We start from the raw sequence: 19,668 nt of genomic DNA on the forward strand, positions 1-19,668 counted from the left end.
GATAACTTCAATCTGAGGAAGTGTTTTATGACAGGACAACACCATTATGGGAGGGGGAAAGCCCTCGTTTGGCCTCCCTGGAAAAATTACCTTGCTTGCCTGTCCGTAGAAAAAAATCATGCGAACCAGGCACATAGCAAGGGGAGGGCCACCTCGATGTAGTTGTAAACAATTTTACTTCTTAGCAGGTTTAAACAGCTTGTATAATAAGCTGTTATATAGTGAAATTCATCTTCGACTTCTACCTTCTAAACTTTTCCTGGCGGCTGCTGATAAGGCATGAGTTCCCACCGAAATAAAATCCTGGCTACCGGCCTGTAAGTTAAGGGCCAGCCCAGCCCCCCCTCCCGGCCTTCTCCTGAGAGCGAATATTGTTTTAAAAATGATGTATCAAAACTGGTAAAACTTCGTTGTAAGGGCATTATAATTTCAAATTCAGGCTATGTATGGCAGGAAGTAATATTTGGAGAGAGTAGTGGGATCCATGAGTATTACCGTGCAAATTGTCCATCACCATGTTCGTGCACTTTATTTGACTCAATAAGAGCTTTAAGAATTAAAAGAAAACTCTAAACAAGCTGTTAAACTTCTGCACCAGCATACATAAAGTTCCATCGCTTAAAAACGCATAGGATGTGAGAGAAACATTAATGACAATAGTCATGGACAATTTTTACGGTAATACTCATGGATCCCACTGTACAATGATTGACCTTCCCTGAGAAATCTCGTTTAATCTCCACTCCATGGGATAGTATTGATATTGAACTAGTGATAGTATTGGAATTGATAATATTGAACCAATCTCGACTAGTTCTAAATTAACTTTTAGCGCATTTTGCGAATAGTGTGCAAAATGATTACGCTGAATATTATGCGCAGTAATATAACTTAAGGAGTTGGCGCACCTTTAATTATCAGTAAAAGTATTATTTTCATTCATATCTTTATTACTCACATATTGTTCGAAAATGTATGTACATAGTATATGCTGTAACGGTTGTTATACTCTTCATGAAGACAGTCGTGCTGACAGGAATCAATTAAACTAATTGTTTTCTGCAATTTCGATACTTTGCGCAGATAGTTATGAAGCGTTCCTTTAGTTCTTCACCAATGACCAATAGGAACCAAGTCAATGTTGCCATAAACTTGGGCGGTCAAAGCATTTTGTTTGGTGGTGGCCAGCTTAAAGATGAGTAGAAATTCTTCGGTAAGTTAACTTATTTAATGCAATATTCCTTTGCATTTATTTCTATTTCGCGAATATAATTAGTTTTATTCACTTTTTTCGAATTTTGCGCACGTGAGAAATCGTTTGTTTAAGTTATTTTATGACACTACGGTTCCATCTTGTGGGTAATTTGAGAAACTTGACAAGGATTGACCGCCATATTGTATACTGCCCGGATGCGAAGAGGTAGCTTCTCTGTAGCGCGTGTACAGAACAATGTCGGATAATCAGGTAATTGGACATACCAGTGCTTTTAAAATAGATTTTCTTACTTGGTAATACACTCGCTACAATTGTGATATAAAATTACTTTCTGTTGATATAGGTTTAACGGTAATAAACGTTATCTTTTTCTCTTTGTAGGAACAGAAACCAGAAGCCGGTACAGGTGACGGCGGATCGGAATACATTAAACTAAAAGTAGTTGGAAATGTAAGTAATGTATTTTTTTAAATGATAATATTGTACCATTGCAGGTTGTAGAAGTCTACATATAAAAATTATGTGTTACTGAAGAGTCGTCGAGGATAGTTTTACAAAATATTGCCAATCATAATGCACGTGATTGTGTGCTCTTTGTAGATAGGCCTACTACCAATGGCGGGACATGGTTTCTTTTGTACGGAAAATGTTCCTTATAAGCATGCACTGCAATTCCAATTTCGTGTGCATTGATAGGTCATTGGAGCTCTTACCATTGTATTTCTTTGAGTGTGCAATACATCCGTTGGAAATATTGTGTGAATATAATCATTTTAAGAGACACATCGAATGTATAGTAAGACCAGGTGCTCGTTTAAGCTTTTTACACGTGATAATTAAATTTGAAAAATTATTCAAAACGGGATAGCTTGTCTTCCTACTCGTATGTGATAATGTTTTTTGTTTAAATTTTGGATTTTGCGCTGCTGTGCCTTGGAGTCTTAGTCTCAGTTTGTGTTTGTTGTTCAGTTTGAAAGTGACATGTTTAAAAATAACGGACGTATGGCTTATGCGGGATGATTTTTTTTTGCAAGGTGTGCAGGATGAGGATAAATAATAGCATGCCGATTAGTTTGGTGACGATCGGAGACAGATTTTCAGGTAAAATCATGAAATTTGCCACTTGAATTCCATCAATATCCATTGTAGCTATGGTAATGATGATCTCATTTTAAATCTGATTATTTATTGAATAATAATAATAATAATAATGTGTGTTGTAGGAGTGGTGAGTTGGGCAACCCTTCAGAATGTTTTGTTTTTGCAAGTTTTACAGGAGTATAAAGCTGTTTGTACGTGATCAAATGAATCCCTAACTCTTCGTTGAATGATTATGATCCACAATTCAAATTGCATCCATTATTTGACTGCCTTAAGTCGAATTTGATCCAATCTTTATTTATCATTATTTTGGAGAGACTATTTTCACCAGGTGGTGAAATACCTATTGAGGTATTTTCACCAGATTTAAAACTTCTCGTATGCGTGATCTACACTCTGCCCTGCTACACTGGTGTGTATTTTTTGTTAACACTTTACTATACCGGAGACGAATTTCTTCAAATTTACAGGAGAAAGTACTTACGCAAATCATTTTCTGTAGCGTTGTTGATGTTTGGGAATATAGTTTCGATCCATTTTAATGCGAATGCATGTGGTTTTCTACGAAAAATCTATTTCCGACGTGCTATTGCTTCTGCTGCCATTTGCTTTCTGCACGAGAGCACAATACGCTCCCGTATTGTCCGTATATGCTAAATTGAATGAAAGGAGTGCTAATGGAACCTAACCTAACCTAGTAGGCATACCTCGTCCCCGTGATGGTTCGTGGAGCTATCGTGAATTTTTGGGCTGCCCGTGGAAGGTTTGTGGGAAATAAGGAACAACAGTAAGTACTCGTTGTTGTAAGAAATAGACATTGTTTTCGTTAGAAATTCATTATTTCACCTAAAGAAATGTTCCGCAATACTGAATAGTAGGTTAACAATGTAAAAAATTGCGAAATAAATCATTGATAGGTGTCTCCGGTATACTATACCGGAGACGGATTTCTTCAAATTTACAGGAGAAAGTACTTACGCAAATCATTTTCTGTAGCGTTGTTGACGTTCGGGAATGTAGTTTTGATCCATTTTAATGCGAATGCATGTGGTTTTCTACGAAAATCTATTTCCGATGCGCTATTGATGCTTCCACCACAATGTTGTCCGTATATGCTAAATTGAACAAAAGGAGTGCTAATGGAACCTAACCTAATAGGCATACCTCGTCCCCGTGATGTTTCGGGGGCTACCATGAATTTTTGGGCTAACGACAATGGTTTTTGGTGCTACCCGTGGATGGTTTGTGGAAAATAAGGAACAACAGTAAGTATTCGTTAATGTAAGAAATAGACATTATTTTCGTTATAAATTAATTATTTCACGTAAGGAAATGTTCCGCAATGCAGAAGAGTACGTTAGCAATGTAAAAAATTGAGAAATAAATCATTGATAGGTGTCTCCGGTATAGTAAAGTAGTACCCTTTTGTATGCTCCTTGAGGTTCGTTATGATGTCCCAACAGTCTGATGCGTAAACTTCGTTCTCTCATGAATTCACGGGCCAGGAGGCTGGTTTGTTCGGTGAGAATAGTCTGATGCTTCAAGTCAACGCACATGCGTGATGGTTTCAATACTGCACAGTTTGAAAAATTATTAAAATTTTAACAGCGATATGAAACAACATGCACAAGAGGAGTGTGCCTCAACTGTTCTTACAATGTGATTAAAATGAGGGCTAGAGTTTACGGTAACGGTTCAGATTGTTTTATGATTTCTCCTAGCACGAAGACTAATTATCGTAGAATTTTAAAAATCATTGTCACATGAAATTTGAACCTTCCTTAAAGTAATGAGCACTGTTTGGACAGGATATTCTCGGTCGACAAGCGACAGTAAATATCGTAGAAGCGTGGGAATGAATGTAAAGTAAATCGGAACCTTAGCAGAATGCATTTGGAGACTTTATTTTAGTGCTAAGGGAACCTAACCTAACCACGAAAGCATATATTGAACGAAAACCTTAAGTAATCACTAAAACTTCGCAGTATGTGTTACCAGACATACATCGAAATCTAACCATGTAAATATTGCATTCATAGCATAATGAAGTCTCAATAAAACAAAAGGAAATTGGGTCAAATTTACAATACCGGACCCTTCTGTAATTTCTATGCTACTTCTTATACTCACGAAATACGTAGTCTCGATGAAGTATCTAAGGTTAACATGTTGGGGGTGAAGTGTTATTTGTTATTTGGTGTGCAGAAGTTGTAAAATAAGCTTTTCAATTACTGCAATCCCTCTCCGTATACAAGCATGGAAATCATATTTGTGCAACGTAGCGTTAAATCATCTGAGTTGTGTGTGTGGAAGATAGGAAATAAAGTTATTTCTTTCGTAAGTTTTTTTAGTAACTTTGAATTGGGAACATATTAATAATACATGTTATTCGTTCATATTTCGCATAGTCAATAATATTAGGACACTTGATCACGATTGTGTAGTTAAATTTTTTCACTCAAGTGTTATGAAACTGACATTTTTTTTACGGTGCAAACCATTCACGCATAGACCCAAAAACCAATCACAGTAAGGTTAGATTAGGTAAACATAGTTAAAATTTGGCATCTTAGTAATATCAGGTATGAATGTAAATTTCATTTTTTAAGAATTGGAGATGCAAAATCTTTTGCTTATTTTGCAATTTTTATATGTGACCCCCAAATTTTAACTTCAAATTCGTTATTAGTAGTCCTCAATTAGTGAGGTTGCGAAATATTACACAAATCAGCGAGGGATCTGGTATTGTAAATTAGTTCCAAAATGAGTAACAGTTATCCGCATTAGAGTTTATTTCTGCCAGATGGACATGTCTTCCCCTGGATGCCATGCAGAAACTTTTGCTAAGAGCACCTCATAATTCTGGAAAATAAATGGTTTCGCCATGTTCATGAGCCCACATATCTTTGTTCATTTCGTTAAGACTTTTGGAACTGCACCCATGGAGTTGAAAAAATACTGCAGGGTATTCCAATAAGGATTGGTGCTGCTAATATATCACATGACATTCCAAAATACTTTCATTGTTAGGTAGGTCAGGTTTGGGGCTATTGTCATTAAAATTACTTCTGCAAATACTTCCCAACACTTAATCATGTAATTTCTGGTCTTCGGCACTTTATGCAGCCCAAGTTCCTTTTGTTTTATTGTGATTTCATCTTGCTACGAATGCAATTTTAACAAGGTTCAATTTCGATGTACGTCTGTTACCACACAGTGCGGAGTTTTAGAAATTAATTAAAGTTTCGTTTAATATATGCTTTCGTGGTTAGTTTAGGCTCCCTTAGCATTAAAATAAAGTCCCTAAATGCATTCTACTAATGTTCCGATTTACTTCTACATTCATTCCCATGCTTCTACGATATTTACTGTCGCTTGTCGACTGAGAATATCTTGTCCATGAGAAGTGCATAAGGTAATTTTCAATTTATTTTTTTTTCAACATAAATAACTTTTTCTCGAGTCCAAACAATGCTCATTACTTTAAGGAAGGTTTGAAGGTTCAAATTTCGAGTGACAATGATTTTTAAAATTCTACCATAATTAGTCTTTGTGCTAGGAGAAATCATTAAACAATCTGAACAGTTAGCCTTACCTACTCTGTATTGCGACAGATTCTTTAAGATGGGATTTTGCTTTTCTCACGAAAATAATTTCTATTTTCAACATATCGAGTAATTATTGTTGTTCCTTATTTCACACACAATGTGGCGGGCACAGCTTGAGTAAGGTTGTGGAATTCAGTGTTTCCAACATTCTTGACCGAAAAGCCCAATTCACGCATAGCCCCAAAAACCATTCACGGTAAGGTTAGGTAAACATGGTTATAAAAAAAAGGGTTCGCATTGGAATTCAACATCAGAAAATCACGATGTGGGTGGAAACACTGACAGGAGGTTATTTCGTCACATGTAGCATCCGGTTCACATAAAGAACAATTACAAGCAACAGCAACTTTGCATCTGAGAGATATTTCCCTTTCAAAATATATTGCACAATGGAAGAAAACACCACCTCCACCTTTCATAAGGCAACATGAACTCCTTTCCGTAAGTAGTGTAATGCAGCTTACATCACATGACACAATGTTACTTCTGCGTTTGGGATCGAACCAAGAACCTTTTGATTGTATTATTGGGTGGGGTAGTTATTCATCATTCAGATGGTTATCACTCGCTTAGCCTAAAGTATAATGTATGCGAAAGGTTACATCGAAAGTTATGGCACAAGAATTCACACGTACAGTAATTGAGCTTCTGTACTCTCCATGACTGAACCGATATTGATAAGAGGAGGATAATACTTGCCTCACAATACCTTGGGTACGATACAGTAGTTTCTTCTGTAAAAATTAAGAAATACGTTCCCCAGAGATCTAACAGTTTACTTTTGCCCAACTCTAGCTTATAAAGGAAGGGATATACATAGGCTTTAGCCAACATTCTTTGTTACAGACTTACAAGCTTTAGGTTACAAAGTGGAACAATTATGTTGCATATAAAATGTTATTAAGCAATCGTGCTGTATATGATAATTTCTCCCTTTACAGTGAGCAGCCATTCTTGTTTTCCACTGCCAGAGATATTGGGGAGGGGGTTATGCAAGGCTTGAAGGTAGTTTCCTGGTTGAGAGCAGATCTTGTCATAGTTGCTGGAACTATTTAGGAACTTTATATTACTGCTAAAAGCCCTAAACCCAGCTCACCTAGCAACAATAGCATTGGTGATGGAACACCCTTTCAAATCCAACACATGTGTGCACCCAAGATGACAGTAAATGAATGGTTGCTAGTAATCAGTCATGTAGGGGTGTATGGAGGGGAAATAATAGTTTTCTAGACATGATGCAGGCTAATCGCTCAAGAAAAAAGTATGTGTTAACAGGCATAAATACAAATTGGACCATGTAAAAAATGCCTGTGTGCCATGATTAATTCGGAATTAAACAATTGGAACTTGGGCAGTGAGTTGCATTAAAATCCGTGCCTTTATGAAAACTCATTTGGTACAATCCCTCAGCAGTTATTAGTAGCATTCAGTGGTATCAAGAGCATCAAGCCATTCTGTTGGCACCATCCCTGGAAGTGTGTGCAGTTTTCCGATAAACTTATTGTGGGCAGACATTTGCTTTCAGTTTAAATAAATTGTGGCTGTGGCACTTTTAGGTAGTGGTGAGAATAGAACACGGAGCTGTGCTGCAGACCATAGGTCATAATAATGTGTTGGAAGTATTTACGGAATAAGGAGAGCATTTAGATATATAATACCCCCTACATCATGTGATGTATCAGCAGCAGCAGTCCATGGTGGAACACTTTGTGGCAGGGTTGGCCCAGCCCAGTTTTCCCCATGCAGGTTTTTTTTCAGAAAATGTAAATTATTGCTTTAAATACTTGAGGTTCTATGATTGTAAAATTGTTTTGGAAAACATGTAAAGAAAAGGCTTATCAGAGCTTATAATGCTAATATTAGTGAATGTAGACAAGTCATAGTGAGTTTTTTCAGGTTGTTTTCCTAGAAATGAACATTTAACACAAATAAAAAGATCATATATCCAAATAATTAAAGGAAAAAATATATAAACACTTACGTGAGTATCGTTGTTGAAAAAATCTTTCAAACGACGTTTTGCAGAGCTATTCTCTGCATCTTCAGGTTCCATATAGTGGAGACAGATTTCTTACTTTTACACAAGAAAGTACTTAACGAAAATAAGTCTGTAGCGTTGTTGAAGTTCGGGAATGTAGTTTTTATCCTTTTCAACGCCAATTCATATTTTCTTCTGGGAAAAAATCTCTCCGACACGGAATTGCTGTTGCTGCCATTTGCTTTCTGCATGTGAACACGATGTTCCGTGTTTTAGATGATGTAACCACAATGAGTGTTGCAAACCACGCCGTGTTTTCGCAAGAAGATGAAGTGTCTAGGATGCATCGTGAAGTTTTTTTTAACTATGTTTGCCTAACTTTACTGGAGCCAATGGGTTGTGAGGCTAACAAGGTATTAGGATAATTTCCAATCCGGCCACAAAAATAGGTATTTTTTGGTGAATAAGGTTGAAACACTGCATTCACACTCCAAATCGACAATACACTGCCACATCGTGTGATGAGCCAGTACGCTATCGCCATATTGCGTGTTAGAGAACCGAGAGAAGGAAGAGCAGTAAGTACTCTTAAATGTAAGAAATAGACATTATTTCCGTTAGAAATTCATTATTATGCCTAGAGAAATGTTCCGCAATGCAGAATTGTATGTTAGAAATGTAAAGAAGTGTGAAATAACTGATTTCTACGTGTGTCCACTATACGGAACTAGTACCCAGGTTTCATTTTAATCAGTACATATAATACAGGGTGCAGCAGAAACAAATAAGCAGTTTTAAGGAGCAATAAAAAGTAAATCTGTATGTATAGATAAAAAATGTATTTGTTTTCTAAATTAGTACAATATACCATTTTACATTCATTTAGTTTTGAAAATAATGACCTCAAGATGGGCTGCCGTCAGCATCAATATATTGTTGTAGACGATCCCTGAAGTTTCGAGCAGCTCTTGCACACACATCGCGGGGTATGGCATTCACTTCGTCAATAATCCGCTCTTTTAACTCTGGTAGGGTGTGACGGCAGCTTTTGAAAACCTTTTCCTTCAGATATCCCCAAAGAAAGTAGTCACAAATGCTCAAATCTGGTGACCGCGCAGGCCACCGGACATCACCCCTCAAAGAGACGAGGCGTTCCGGAAACATTTCTCTCAAAACATCAAGTGAAATTTGAGCTGTGAGCAGTAGCTCCATCCTGTTGGAACCACAAGTCCCCCAGTCCATGTTCTTCAACAATCTTGTCCATTCTGGGTTGCAGAAAATTTTGCAACATTGAAACATAATGTGTGGAATTCACTGTCACTCCTTCCTCCTCAAAAAAGTAAGTGCCTACCATGCCAAATTGTGATATGGCACACCACACTGTCACTTTAGGAGAATGTTGCGGTCTTTCATGAATAATGGGGGGGGGGGGGGTTATGTTCAGCCCAGTAGCGAAAGTTTTGCTTATTCACGCACCCACAAAGATGAAAATGTGCCTCATCACTACTGAAGAAAGCTGCATTCGGAGGGATCTAACCAAGCATTTGCTCACACAGATTTTTACGGTTGGCGTAGTCTGCTGGGCGTAATTCTTGAGCAATCATTATTTTGAAAGGATGGAACTTCAAATCGCAGTGCAGAATCCTTCTCAAACTGCGGTCTGAAATCCCCAATGCAACAGCATGTCGTCGAGCAGAACGTTGCGGCAATTGTTCAACTGCTGTTCTCACCTGCTGCAAATTTTCTGGCATTCTGATGGATCTGCGTCGGCCATGTGTATCTCTTAGTGTGCTACCAGTTTCCTCCAACTGCCGAACCCACGATCGAATTGTGTTTGCATTAGGAACGGCATTGTTGCGTGGAATGTTGAACTGGCACCGAAAAGCTCGTTCTGTAGCGATCACAGATCTGTTGTTTTCATAATACGCGCGAACAGCAAAACCACGATGTGCACCGGTCCAGATTATCTTAGCTACTGAAATTGAGTCAACGCCTGAACAAAGGCAGACCACGTGCAACTGCCTACCCCCACCACAGCTCCCGCGGTAATCGATGGAAACTGCTTAGTTGTGTACTTCGTCACGTGGACAAATCCAGGATTGGGTAAAAATGTTTTCGATTAAAAGACTTAAAAATGTCTTAAAGGCTTCGCAATACTTTTAGAGTACCTGTGTTCCCATCCTATGTACACTGCTGACTAACCGCTGTTTCGTGCGTGTGAGAAGAATAAAGAAAGGGGCCCACAAAGTTTTGAATAAAGACTGAGAAAGAAATGAAAGTGAAATCAAAGAAAAAGGTGATGAAGAATGCAAATATGTGTGGGTTTCGTGTGTAAAACGGATGTTGGAAAAGTTCGATAGAATCCTAAGAGACTTCAGATTAAAAGGGAGAATGACAGCTCCCCAAAATATTGATTTATTTTACAGACATGGGAATACGCTCAAATGAGCATGACAAGCACATAAAGGAACTAGTAACGAAGACGGGGTTATACAAGCATGTTTTAATAAAATTAGAAAAAGAGAAGTAGAGTTTTTAAACAACCCGATAGAAACGTTCATGAGGTAGCATGCATTTGTATAAACGGGGATAAAATTAAATAGGGATGACAGCAATTTGTATGAAAAATGGATCAAAATGTTTAAAGAATGGGGTAAAATCGATGACCAGTCTGTGAAATTCCATGTCGAGCGGGAAGTGACTAACTCTGCATTGGAAACGATAGAGTTCTCATTGGAAGGAATGTAACACATGCAGGAACAGCGGTTAGTCAGCCGTGTAAGTAGGATGGGAACACAGCTCCTCTAGAATGATGGAACTCCCACATATTTGTCATTCCTCTGGCACATACTCTGTGTTGAACTTGTCCTTCTGCAGTCCCAGCCTTGCTCCTACCACATCTTGGAGCGTTCACCCTGATCTCTGTGGGAGTGATCACTTCCCACTCTTTCTTACTCTGGAACATCTTCAGCCATCACGTGAACAACACCCTCACTGGCATCTCAATCGGGCCGACTGGGTTGCCTTCGAGCGTGCAGTGGACCTTGAAGTTGATCTTGCGTCGACTTTACCACCAATCGACGCCTTAGATGTCTTCGTGTCAAGGGTGCATGATGCTGCACGCACCTCCATCCCACATCCCAGTGGAACTGCGAGGCGACGTCCAGTCCCCTGGTGGACTGCGGATATCAGTGCAGCCATCAAGGACCGCAATCATGCCCTAGATCGATTTAATAGGAACCACACTGCCGCAAACCTCGAGCAGTTCCGCATTAATCGTGCCCGTGCCCGTCGGCTCATCCGAGCCAGTAAGAAGGCATGCTGGGTCCAATACGTGTCTTCTCTGACGAAGCAGGCTTCGTCGAAAGCCGTTTGGACCAAAGTACGTCACATCCAGGGGGGTGCATCTACTCCTCTGAGCGCTCTGGAGCACGATGGGACGTTGTACACCGATTCCGGACACATTGCTAATATCTTGGCCACGCAGTTTTCTGAAGCCTCTAGCTCGGAAAATTATGAACCACGTTTCCGCCGTGAGAAGACCGTCAGGAACGACGCCCTCTAGTTTTTCGAAGTCATAACACCGAGCCATACAACTCTCCATTCACTGAACGGGAGTTCGATCAGGCGCTTCGAGATTCTAAGAATACAGCTCCTGGAGTGGACAAGATCCACTATGAGATGCTTCGTCATCTGCCCATTGGAGCCAAAGATTTCCTTTTGACGGTATTCAACAGGCTTTGGTTGGAGGACTCTTTCCCTTCCTCCTGGAAAGAAGCAATTATCGTTCCCATCCTGAAACCAGGTAAACAACGCAACGCAGCCTCGAGTTATAGGCCTATTGCCTTAACTAGCTGTGTGTGCAAGTTGATGGATCACCTGGTTTTTGGAGAAAACTGCTTGATAAGTAATTTTCAATGTGGTTTTCGCTCTAACCGTTCCACACTGGACCATCTGGTTCAGCTGGAAACACACATTCAGGATGCATTCCTCAACAAGGAACATTTAGTTGCAGTTTTCTTTGACCTCCAAAAGGCATATGACACAACGTGGCGATTTGGCATCATAAAGCAGCTCCATTCTTGGGGCGTCCGTGGCTATATGGCGTACTTCATTCAAAACTTTTTATCAGATCGTTTTTTCCGCGTACGTGTTGGGAACTCCTTTTCGGATCTTCACGAACAAGAGAACGGTGTCCCACAGGGTAGCGTTTTAAGTGTGACTCTGTTTGCCATAGCAGTGAACAGTGTTATGGCAAACATTCTATCCCCTGTATTTGGCCTCCTCTATGTGGACGACCTCACGATCTTTTGTCGCTCACGGAATAGGCTGGCAAGGTATCGGCTCCACCCTAGTGCCACTAGACCATTTGGTGTTCGTGCAGACAAGATCCTGTCAGCACTTTGTGTTGACAGTGATCTTCCTGGCGTCTCTCCACTCATTCCTGCACCTTCTATCGATTTTTCTCTGACTGTCCTGCCAAAGTCAGAGACACCAATGGTTATATACCAGCAACAGTTTTTAGAACTTCGTGCAAAGCACCCCAATTTTAATGTGTTTTACACGGATGGGTGGTTTCATCCTAGACTCTCAAAGTTCCAGTTACTCGCTATATCCTGCCTGTTCCATCTATACGGCAGAGTTGTACGCCATTCTAAAGGCACTGGACTTTTCAGATGTCAACGGTCTGAAGAAGGTCCTTGTGTGCTGTGATTTGACCAGCGTGTTGCAGACTCTGGATTCGCCGTATTCCCGGCATCCGGTAGCGCAACGCATATTCAGACGGCTTGTGTCCTTATCTGCCAGTGCGGATGTACACTTCTGTTGGGTCCCTAGCCACGTAGGCATCCAAGGGAACGAAGCAGCTGATGCTGCCGCCAAGTCTGCTGATGTAGATGGCGACGTTCTCGTCCACCTTTTGCCAGCTAGCGACCTACAGAATGTATTCCGTTGTTCCCTTCTTGACACTTGGCAGGCCGAGTGGGATGCGGAAACGGGGAACAAGCTTTACGCTGTTAAGCCCACCATAGATGCTTGGCGTTCCTCATCCCGCCCCTCTTGGCGAGAAGAAGTTATTCTAACCCGCATGGGTCTAGGACACAGTCGTCTAACGCACGGTCATTTGCTGCAAGGGCTGGACCCTCCGTTGTGTCATGTTTGTAATGTCGTTTTAAGCATTCGTCACATTCTCGTTGAATGTGTCATTCTTGCTTACCTCCGGCAGACTTTTAACCTTTCCGGCTGTTTGTCATCCCTCTTGGGTGATGACAGCAGCATTTTATCAAATGATTTTAGTTTCCTACGAAGAGCTGGACTCTTCCACCGTCTGTAAGGAGGTTTTTAGTTTGTTTCTTCTGACTTTTTAATGTGTTGTGTTTGTCTCGTGCAGGTCTTTTTACAACCTTGCACTTTTAATTTTTAATTTTTTCCCAAGGGGCTATTTACACCCCTTTTTAAGAATTAAGTCAGAATTTTAGATAAGGGGCTATTTCCCCGTATACATGGAAGGGTGCAAAATGGCCTAAAGTGCCGATGCACCCAAATAATTTTTAAATCAATCAATCAATCTAGAAGTATTGCCAAGCCTTTAAGGCATTTAAGTCATGTAATTTTACGTCTTTTAATCCAAAACCTCTTTTAGAACCCTGCTAGTGCATGAACAATCGTTTGGATGAAAGGAAGTGCACATATTTGAAAGATTTATATCATTTTTGCTGAGAAACTTTGAATACGTACACAATTTAGTGTTAACATGTTGCATATGTATTTTCTTATTTTTTTACGTCTCTCCATGTTGCAGATGGACAGAAAGTGCATGACTAATATAATTAAATTTTGTACATTTGATATGTACAAAATTGAATTGTATTCGTCATGCATTTTCTGTCTTTAAGAATACAGTTTGTGTGCTTGTTTTCAATTGTTAGCTAATGTGAAATTGAATGTGTTGAAAAGATATTTGAAGTTGTTTGTGCAACACAAATACTTTAGTACAGACTTCTCTCCTTTTTGCGTGATGATAATGTATTTGACACTACTACTACTAATAATATTATTGGCACGTTTAACCTGGTACCCCCCCCCCCCCCGACAAAAAATCATTGTTGTGCCTCTACTAAAACATGCATGAATATTTCATCCTTTATTTTCCACATAACAGCCCCTAAATTTTATTCAGCACCCCCAGATCATTAATCCTGGTGCTGTGCATGTATCTGTACCCAGTACACTGGTTGACGGTCATATCTGCCCGATTTCTGTATAGTTAAATGGCATACTAACCATTTGTGCCTGCCCTTGGGGTGGCATGTCTGCTCGGTCTTAGAGAACATTGCAACAGAAATGCAGAGCATTCTTTTCTGAATTTTTTTACATTTGGAATTTAGCAATTTCATAAATCAAAATGTTAAAAATCACTGCTCATGGCTAATTGAAGGTGTCAGTTAGATCCACACACAGACCTGGAAATTTTTTTATTAACGTCTGTTTTGAACACTTACTATTTGCAGAAATAAGTGCTAAGTTTAAAATGTTAATATTTCTGAAACTGGTGGTGACAAACTATTTTAAAATTGTGTGTAATGACCTGTCATAAGTTTTCTTACTGTCCAGAATAGTTCAAATCACATTTCATTAGAATCTTCTGTCGACTATACTGTGTACACTTTTAGAAGGAACGCAAATTCAGCCAATATGCAGCCAGTGCTATTGCCAAACTAACAGCTATTAGAAGGAAAAGTCCAAGACACAGTTGTGTCAACACAGTGCCAACAAAATAAAACAGATCCAATGAAAATGAAAGGGCAATAGTGTGTGTGTTGAGATGCTCTTGAAACTGGCATAAGGCCAATGCGCTAGCCGATTGCATGCATTGATGTCGGCCACTTTTTTTTATCAATGTTTAATGTGCATGACTGATTCATTTTACATCTCTTCTTTGTTGCCTTTGGCTAATCGTGAAGATGGAATGGGCGATGTTATGATTAAATTGATGAAGGAACGCACACAAAGATTGTACAAGACCATGCGGGGATTTGAACCACCCCACGGTGGTATGGCGTTGTGCTGTAGACCAACCACAAACCAAAAAGCTTTGGCCAAAATTCCCCCTCCCATGCACCTCCCCCAGAGTGCGGGTTCTTTTGCATGTAGTTCCACTATAACCACTCTGTTACGGAAGTCTGCTTTAATGTACTGCACATTCCCATTATTCATAGTTGCATTACAGCATTAGTGTAAAAAAATTACTCAACCGGATCGGAGCATGCTATCAAAAGCACCATGCTCCAGAGTGGAGTACTGCTGCATCACGATCTGCTCCAGGGCGAGGAGCGGAGTAGAAGCGATACTTTGGAGCCGCTCCTTTAGTACATTCCACACTCCGCTCCGAAACCCTGATCAAAATATAATAACAAGAAAGACTAAAGAGATTGATAAATTCAGGGTGTCAACCAGTCAAGAAATTTGTCCCCCACCCCCTCTTCCTGCTTTCTCTTGGCAAGCACTTTGTAATTAAACTCTCGCATGATTTAGCGATGTTTTGAATTCGGTGATGATCAGCTTCTTATATAGTATGCACAATTGCTTGTATGTGGTTTCCTGGCGCCTAACTCTGAAGAAGATTTTTCGAGCACTGGTTTGTCATACACGTTTGTTATGCTCGTACTCGTTAATTGGTGTTGGACCTACAGCTTAAAATGGGACTTGAACCACTCCTTTAATGGGGATTGAACCTCCAACCTCTTGATTACAAGGTGACAAAATTACTTTATACCCAGGGGAGGGTCCATCCCCCCCCACTCCTTGAGCTATGAATTATTTAAATGTGAACCTATAAAAAGCCACATTAATAACATCGACGATTTTTATGTGTTTAAAAAATATTAGATTTTGTCCTTTCATAGCTTAATATGTTTGTTGTGTAGAGAGGCAGGTTAAAGTAGTCTGCAATATTGTTAGTTTTAGTTTGTACAACCATTGATGCAAGGCTACCAGATGCCCCAATTTCGTTGGTACAGTCCATTCATTTTAATCCCTGTCCCAGCTTTTTCGAAGAAATCTTGCAAAAATATTTTTTTTTCTTAAATCATATTTAGACATATTTTTTATTATAATAGTAATTGATAACCTGTAACAACAGAATTATCAAGGCTGTTTAATGGTAGTGGTATAAAAAAAAATTAAAGGAAATTTGAAACCATTGTTAATTTGTGGAACACAACACTATTTGAAAACTTCTGAGAATTGAATGTAAACATTAAGCGCCGAGCTGTATGCTGTGTGACAGCCTTTGTCAGTAAGTGACTATGTGTTTCTGATTATTGGGTGGGGGGGGTATATTTTATTCCGATGCTTTGGACCCATACTACAACTCTACACTTTCATGTTTAGCTCTAGTATTTACTCCCAACAGCATTGCCGACCACTGTGGCAGAGTGGTTAGCAAAGCATGCTACAATGCCAGGGGTCCTGGATTTGAATCCCGGCATGGGTACATGGGTATGGGCGTTGGTTGAGAACTTGTTCCTTCATCATATCGTCACAATTAAATTTGGCGGAAAAGTGATGTAAAATAACCAAATTCAATGAACCCTACAGAATAGTGGATCTTATCTTTGTTCCACATTTTTTTTATATTTTCCCTCCCCCAAGTACGTATTTTGGGCTTCTGGACTCCCCCCCCCCCCAACCCCGAAAGACTTACTTACAAAGTTCAAAAATGAAATAATGAAAATATACTTGTTTAACATTTGTTGTATAATTGAGTTATTTACTTCCATCGAACTTATTGGAAGGCAAGGACAGTGTCAAAGAAAATATTAATCAGTAACTTTGCTTTTCATTAACTGGATGTAACATCCATTTTGGTTATTCAATAAATATTCTATTTATTTTTGACACTAATTTTTTTAACTGTACTGTTGTTTTGTATAAATTTTGGTGGTCTTAACTACACATAAGCTATATAATGAATATGTACTGTTATATCTCTATTCTTTGCCTTTTCATGTAATAGTAACAATACAGTATTAATTTATACATTATGAATAGACCTATGAATTTTATTAACATATTAATTTTATTTGTATCAAACATCCAATCAAAAATGTGGCCATTATCCAACAACAATAATTGCATTTATAAGTAACTTTGGGCGCTAACTGTGCTCTTTGTACACTTCTCAACTTCTTATTTGACCGCCCCGAAAGAATTCTAAGTCCGAAAATCGTAAACTTAGCAACATTGCACTTCAGCGCCAGCTGAGAGTAGCCAACTTTGAGTTTGTCATTCAACTAGACGAAAAACGCTGCGGTGAAAGGATTCCAATTTCGCACATTCCATGAACTTATAAACTATCAATCGCTAATATAATACACACTGAAACTGAAATAGTAAATTGAAATAAGAATAAGAATGAGAATCGTGCGAAATTGTAACAATTCTGCATGCTCGACTTGATATCACATAGGTTTGAAACACTGAACAGGGGTTTTCTCCACCTGGAGTAAATCGCCATCAAGTTTGAGTAGAAAGAGGCAAATTTCTGAGGAGTTTATGCGACATTTTATTTACAATGCCCTGCACAATATCGAACAGATCTAAAAGAAATCATTTATGTCACGACTTGTGGAGAAAACATGCTGGAACACAGGAATATCGATTTTATCATAAACATCTACGTGTTTATAAGGGAATGTTGTCATTAAGTTAACGTAGAGCAGTTGGTTAGACGCTGGTATCCATATTTTTCAACATACTTGAAAGGTCGCGGGTTCAAATCCCACCCTCTATTTTTTTTTGTGTGTGTGTGTGTGTGTGTGTGTGTGTGTGTGTGTGTGTGTGTGTGTGTGTGTGTGTGTGTGTGTGTGTGCTAAACAGAGACAATTGATATTTCAACACTGTAAAATATCCGATGCACACTTCAAGGGATATCTCTTCTGCACATTCTCTCCCTAAGAAGGTTAATGCTTATTCAGTTGCTTGCCAGGATTTAAGGTTAAAACTTTTTGTATTTTAGCTATTCGTCATAAGCTGAGTTAACACACATTATGACTAATTTACATATAATATATATGCATTCAGGATGCTGTAGGTAATGGTATTTAATCCTGTGTTCGAATCCTTGTCAGGCATGGGTGTTCTTTGTAAGTGTTCCTTCATCAATTTCATCATCCCATCACCCATTCTCATCTTCGCGATGAACCAAAAACGTCACAAAGGCGAAGTAAATTAAACCAAATCATCAATCAAGTAATGGAATTTAAGATAAGTATTGTGTACGCTCTTCACTCCACAACTAAAATATTAATTATTTCAAAATACTAACACACAAACACACACAATTATAATAGGAAATAATCCACTACATTGATGTATTGAATTTTTGTAACGAACGGGAGAGTTTAATGTATTCAATTCGCTAAGATTGGTTATGTGATGTCGTTTATTTAGTAATGACTGTTCTTGTTCCCCTCACTTCGATCTTCCAATGCATCTAAATCTAATAATAAATCCCCAATAAACGTAAGTAAATACCTTTTGCGACCGAGGCCGATGCGATAAAAATCTACTAATAACTATTTATATATTACGTGACATCTAATAAATGCAAAACTTGAGAATGATCATTAATTCGGCACTGCTTTATATCCAAAATACTTGTCTAATTTCAACAAAATAATACTGTTATTTCAACAGAAAGTATATCTAACGAACTTTCCACCAAATTCGCAATATTCAAAACAGCCACCCTCAGACTTGCTTATACGTTACTTGATTCTGCCATTCCACGTGGCACGTGATTCAGTAATATAATTGAAATGGTTTCCGAAAATTCTAAACGCTTCATCATTACTGCCACCTCCTGATATACACAGAGAGATCATCCAAGAACAGTATATATATATTTTACGTCCGATACCATACTCCTTCCGAAAATAAAATTCGGCAGCATGAGGAATCGCAGTTACGACCACGCTTGCCAGTAACAAGCACGTTATCCGTCATCCCTTCAATCCCTGAAGATAAAAGAGCTCTCGAAACCTCGGAAGCCTATCCAGAAATAACCTCGTTGATATCCCGGTAAATCCTCTTCATCAAAGTTCGCATGAGTTTAGGCAAAATTTGAGCTAAAATACACTGCAAAATACCGGGCATTTGTGTAGAGAGGAACTTATCCACAATCTGTGGCAAAGAAATGTTTGGAGCACTGGCAGGTGGTTGTTGCCGCAACCATGTTAGGAAACTTTTTGTCTATTTCCTTGTAGAACAGTTGGTAAGACGTGTATTTTTTTTATCTAAAATGAAAGATCACAGGTTCAAATCCTAGCCGCTCAATTTCTTTTCTGTTGAAGTGAACACAGAAGTACGATATTTACTGAATACAAAAAATTTGAAATAATTAACCTTGAATATAACAGATTACTCTATGAAAAACAAATCGCATGATTACAACTCTAGAGTTTCAAGAGTATTCCTTACGCATACTTTCATTCGACGTCTTGTGTATATTGCTATAATAACATGAGGTTTTATATAAAGCAATGTGTCCCCAAAACTGTTTATTGTTCAATTTCCAACATGAACATTGAAACTTGAATGTTTCGGTGATGTTGCATTAAGACCCGAAGGAATCAATTTTATGAGTGGAATAGATTTATTATGTGAATAAATATGATGTTGCAATTATTGTTTTGGGGAGAAGATCGTTTAATTATTGTTTTTATTGTTTTTTTGTGGACGAAAAAATTGTGACAAAAACTTTA

The 19,668-nt window shown here is 38.7% G+C and overlaps 1 protein-coding gene across 2 annotated transcripts in view; it reads left to right on the top strand.

The window, feature by feature from the left end:
• Nucleotides 1-1,125: 1,125 nt before the first annotated feature.
• LOC145987143 (small ubiquitin-related modifier-like) overlaps nt 1,126-19,668 on the top strand; it is a 35,293-nt gene continuing 16,750 nt past the window's right edge. The window contains exons 1-2 of one of the 2 annotated variants that reach the window (XM_083121642.1): nt 1,126-1,213; nt 1,598-1,666. In XM_083121642.1, coding sequence (XP_082977768.1) covers nt 1,196-1,213; nt 1,598-1,666 — 87 coding nt within the window. In that variant the 5' untranslated portion in view covers nt 1,126-1,195. Of the gene's footprint in view, nt 1,214-1,362; nt 1,466-1,597; nt 1,667-19,668 lie in introns of those variants that run through there. The other variant, XM_083121643.1, reaches the window with a different exon arrangement.

The sequence above is a fragment of the Lepisma saccharinum genome, chromosome 4, assembly GCF_977018435.1.
Source record: "Lepisma saccharinum chromosome 4, izLepSacc3.1, whole genome shotgun sequence".
In the NCBI taxonomy this organism is placed as follows: Eukaryota; Metazoa; Arthropoda; class Insecta; order Zygentoma; family Lepismatidae; genus Lepisma; species Lepisma saccharinum.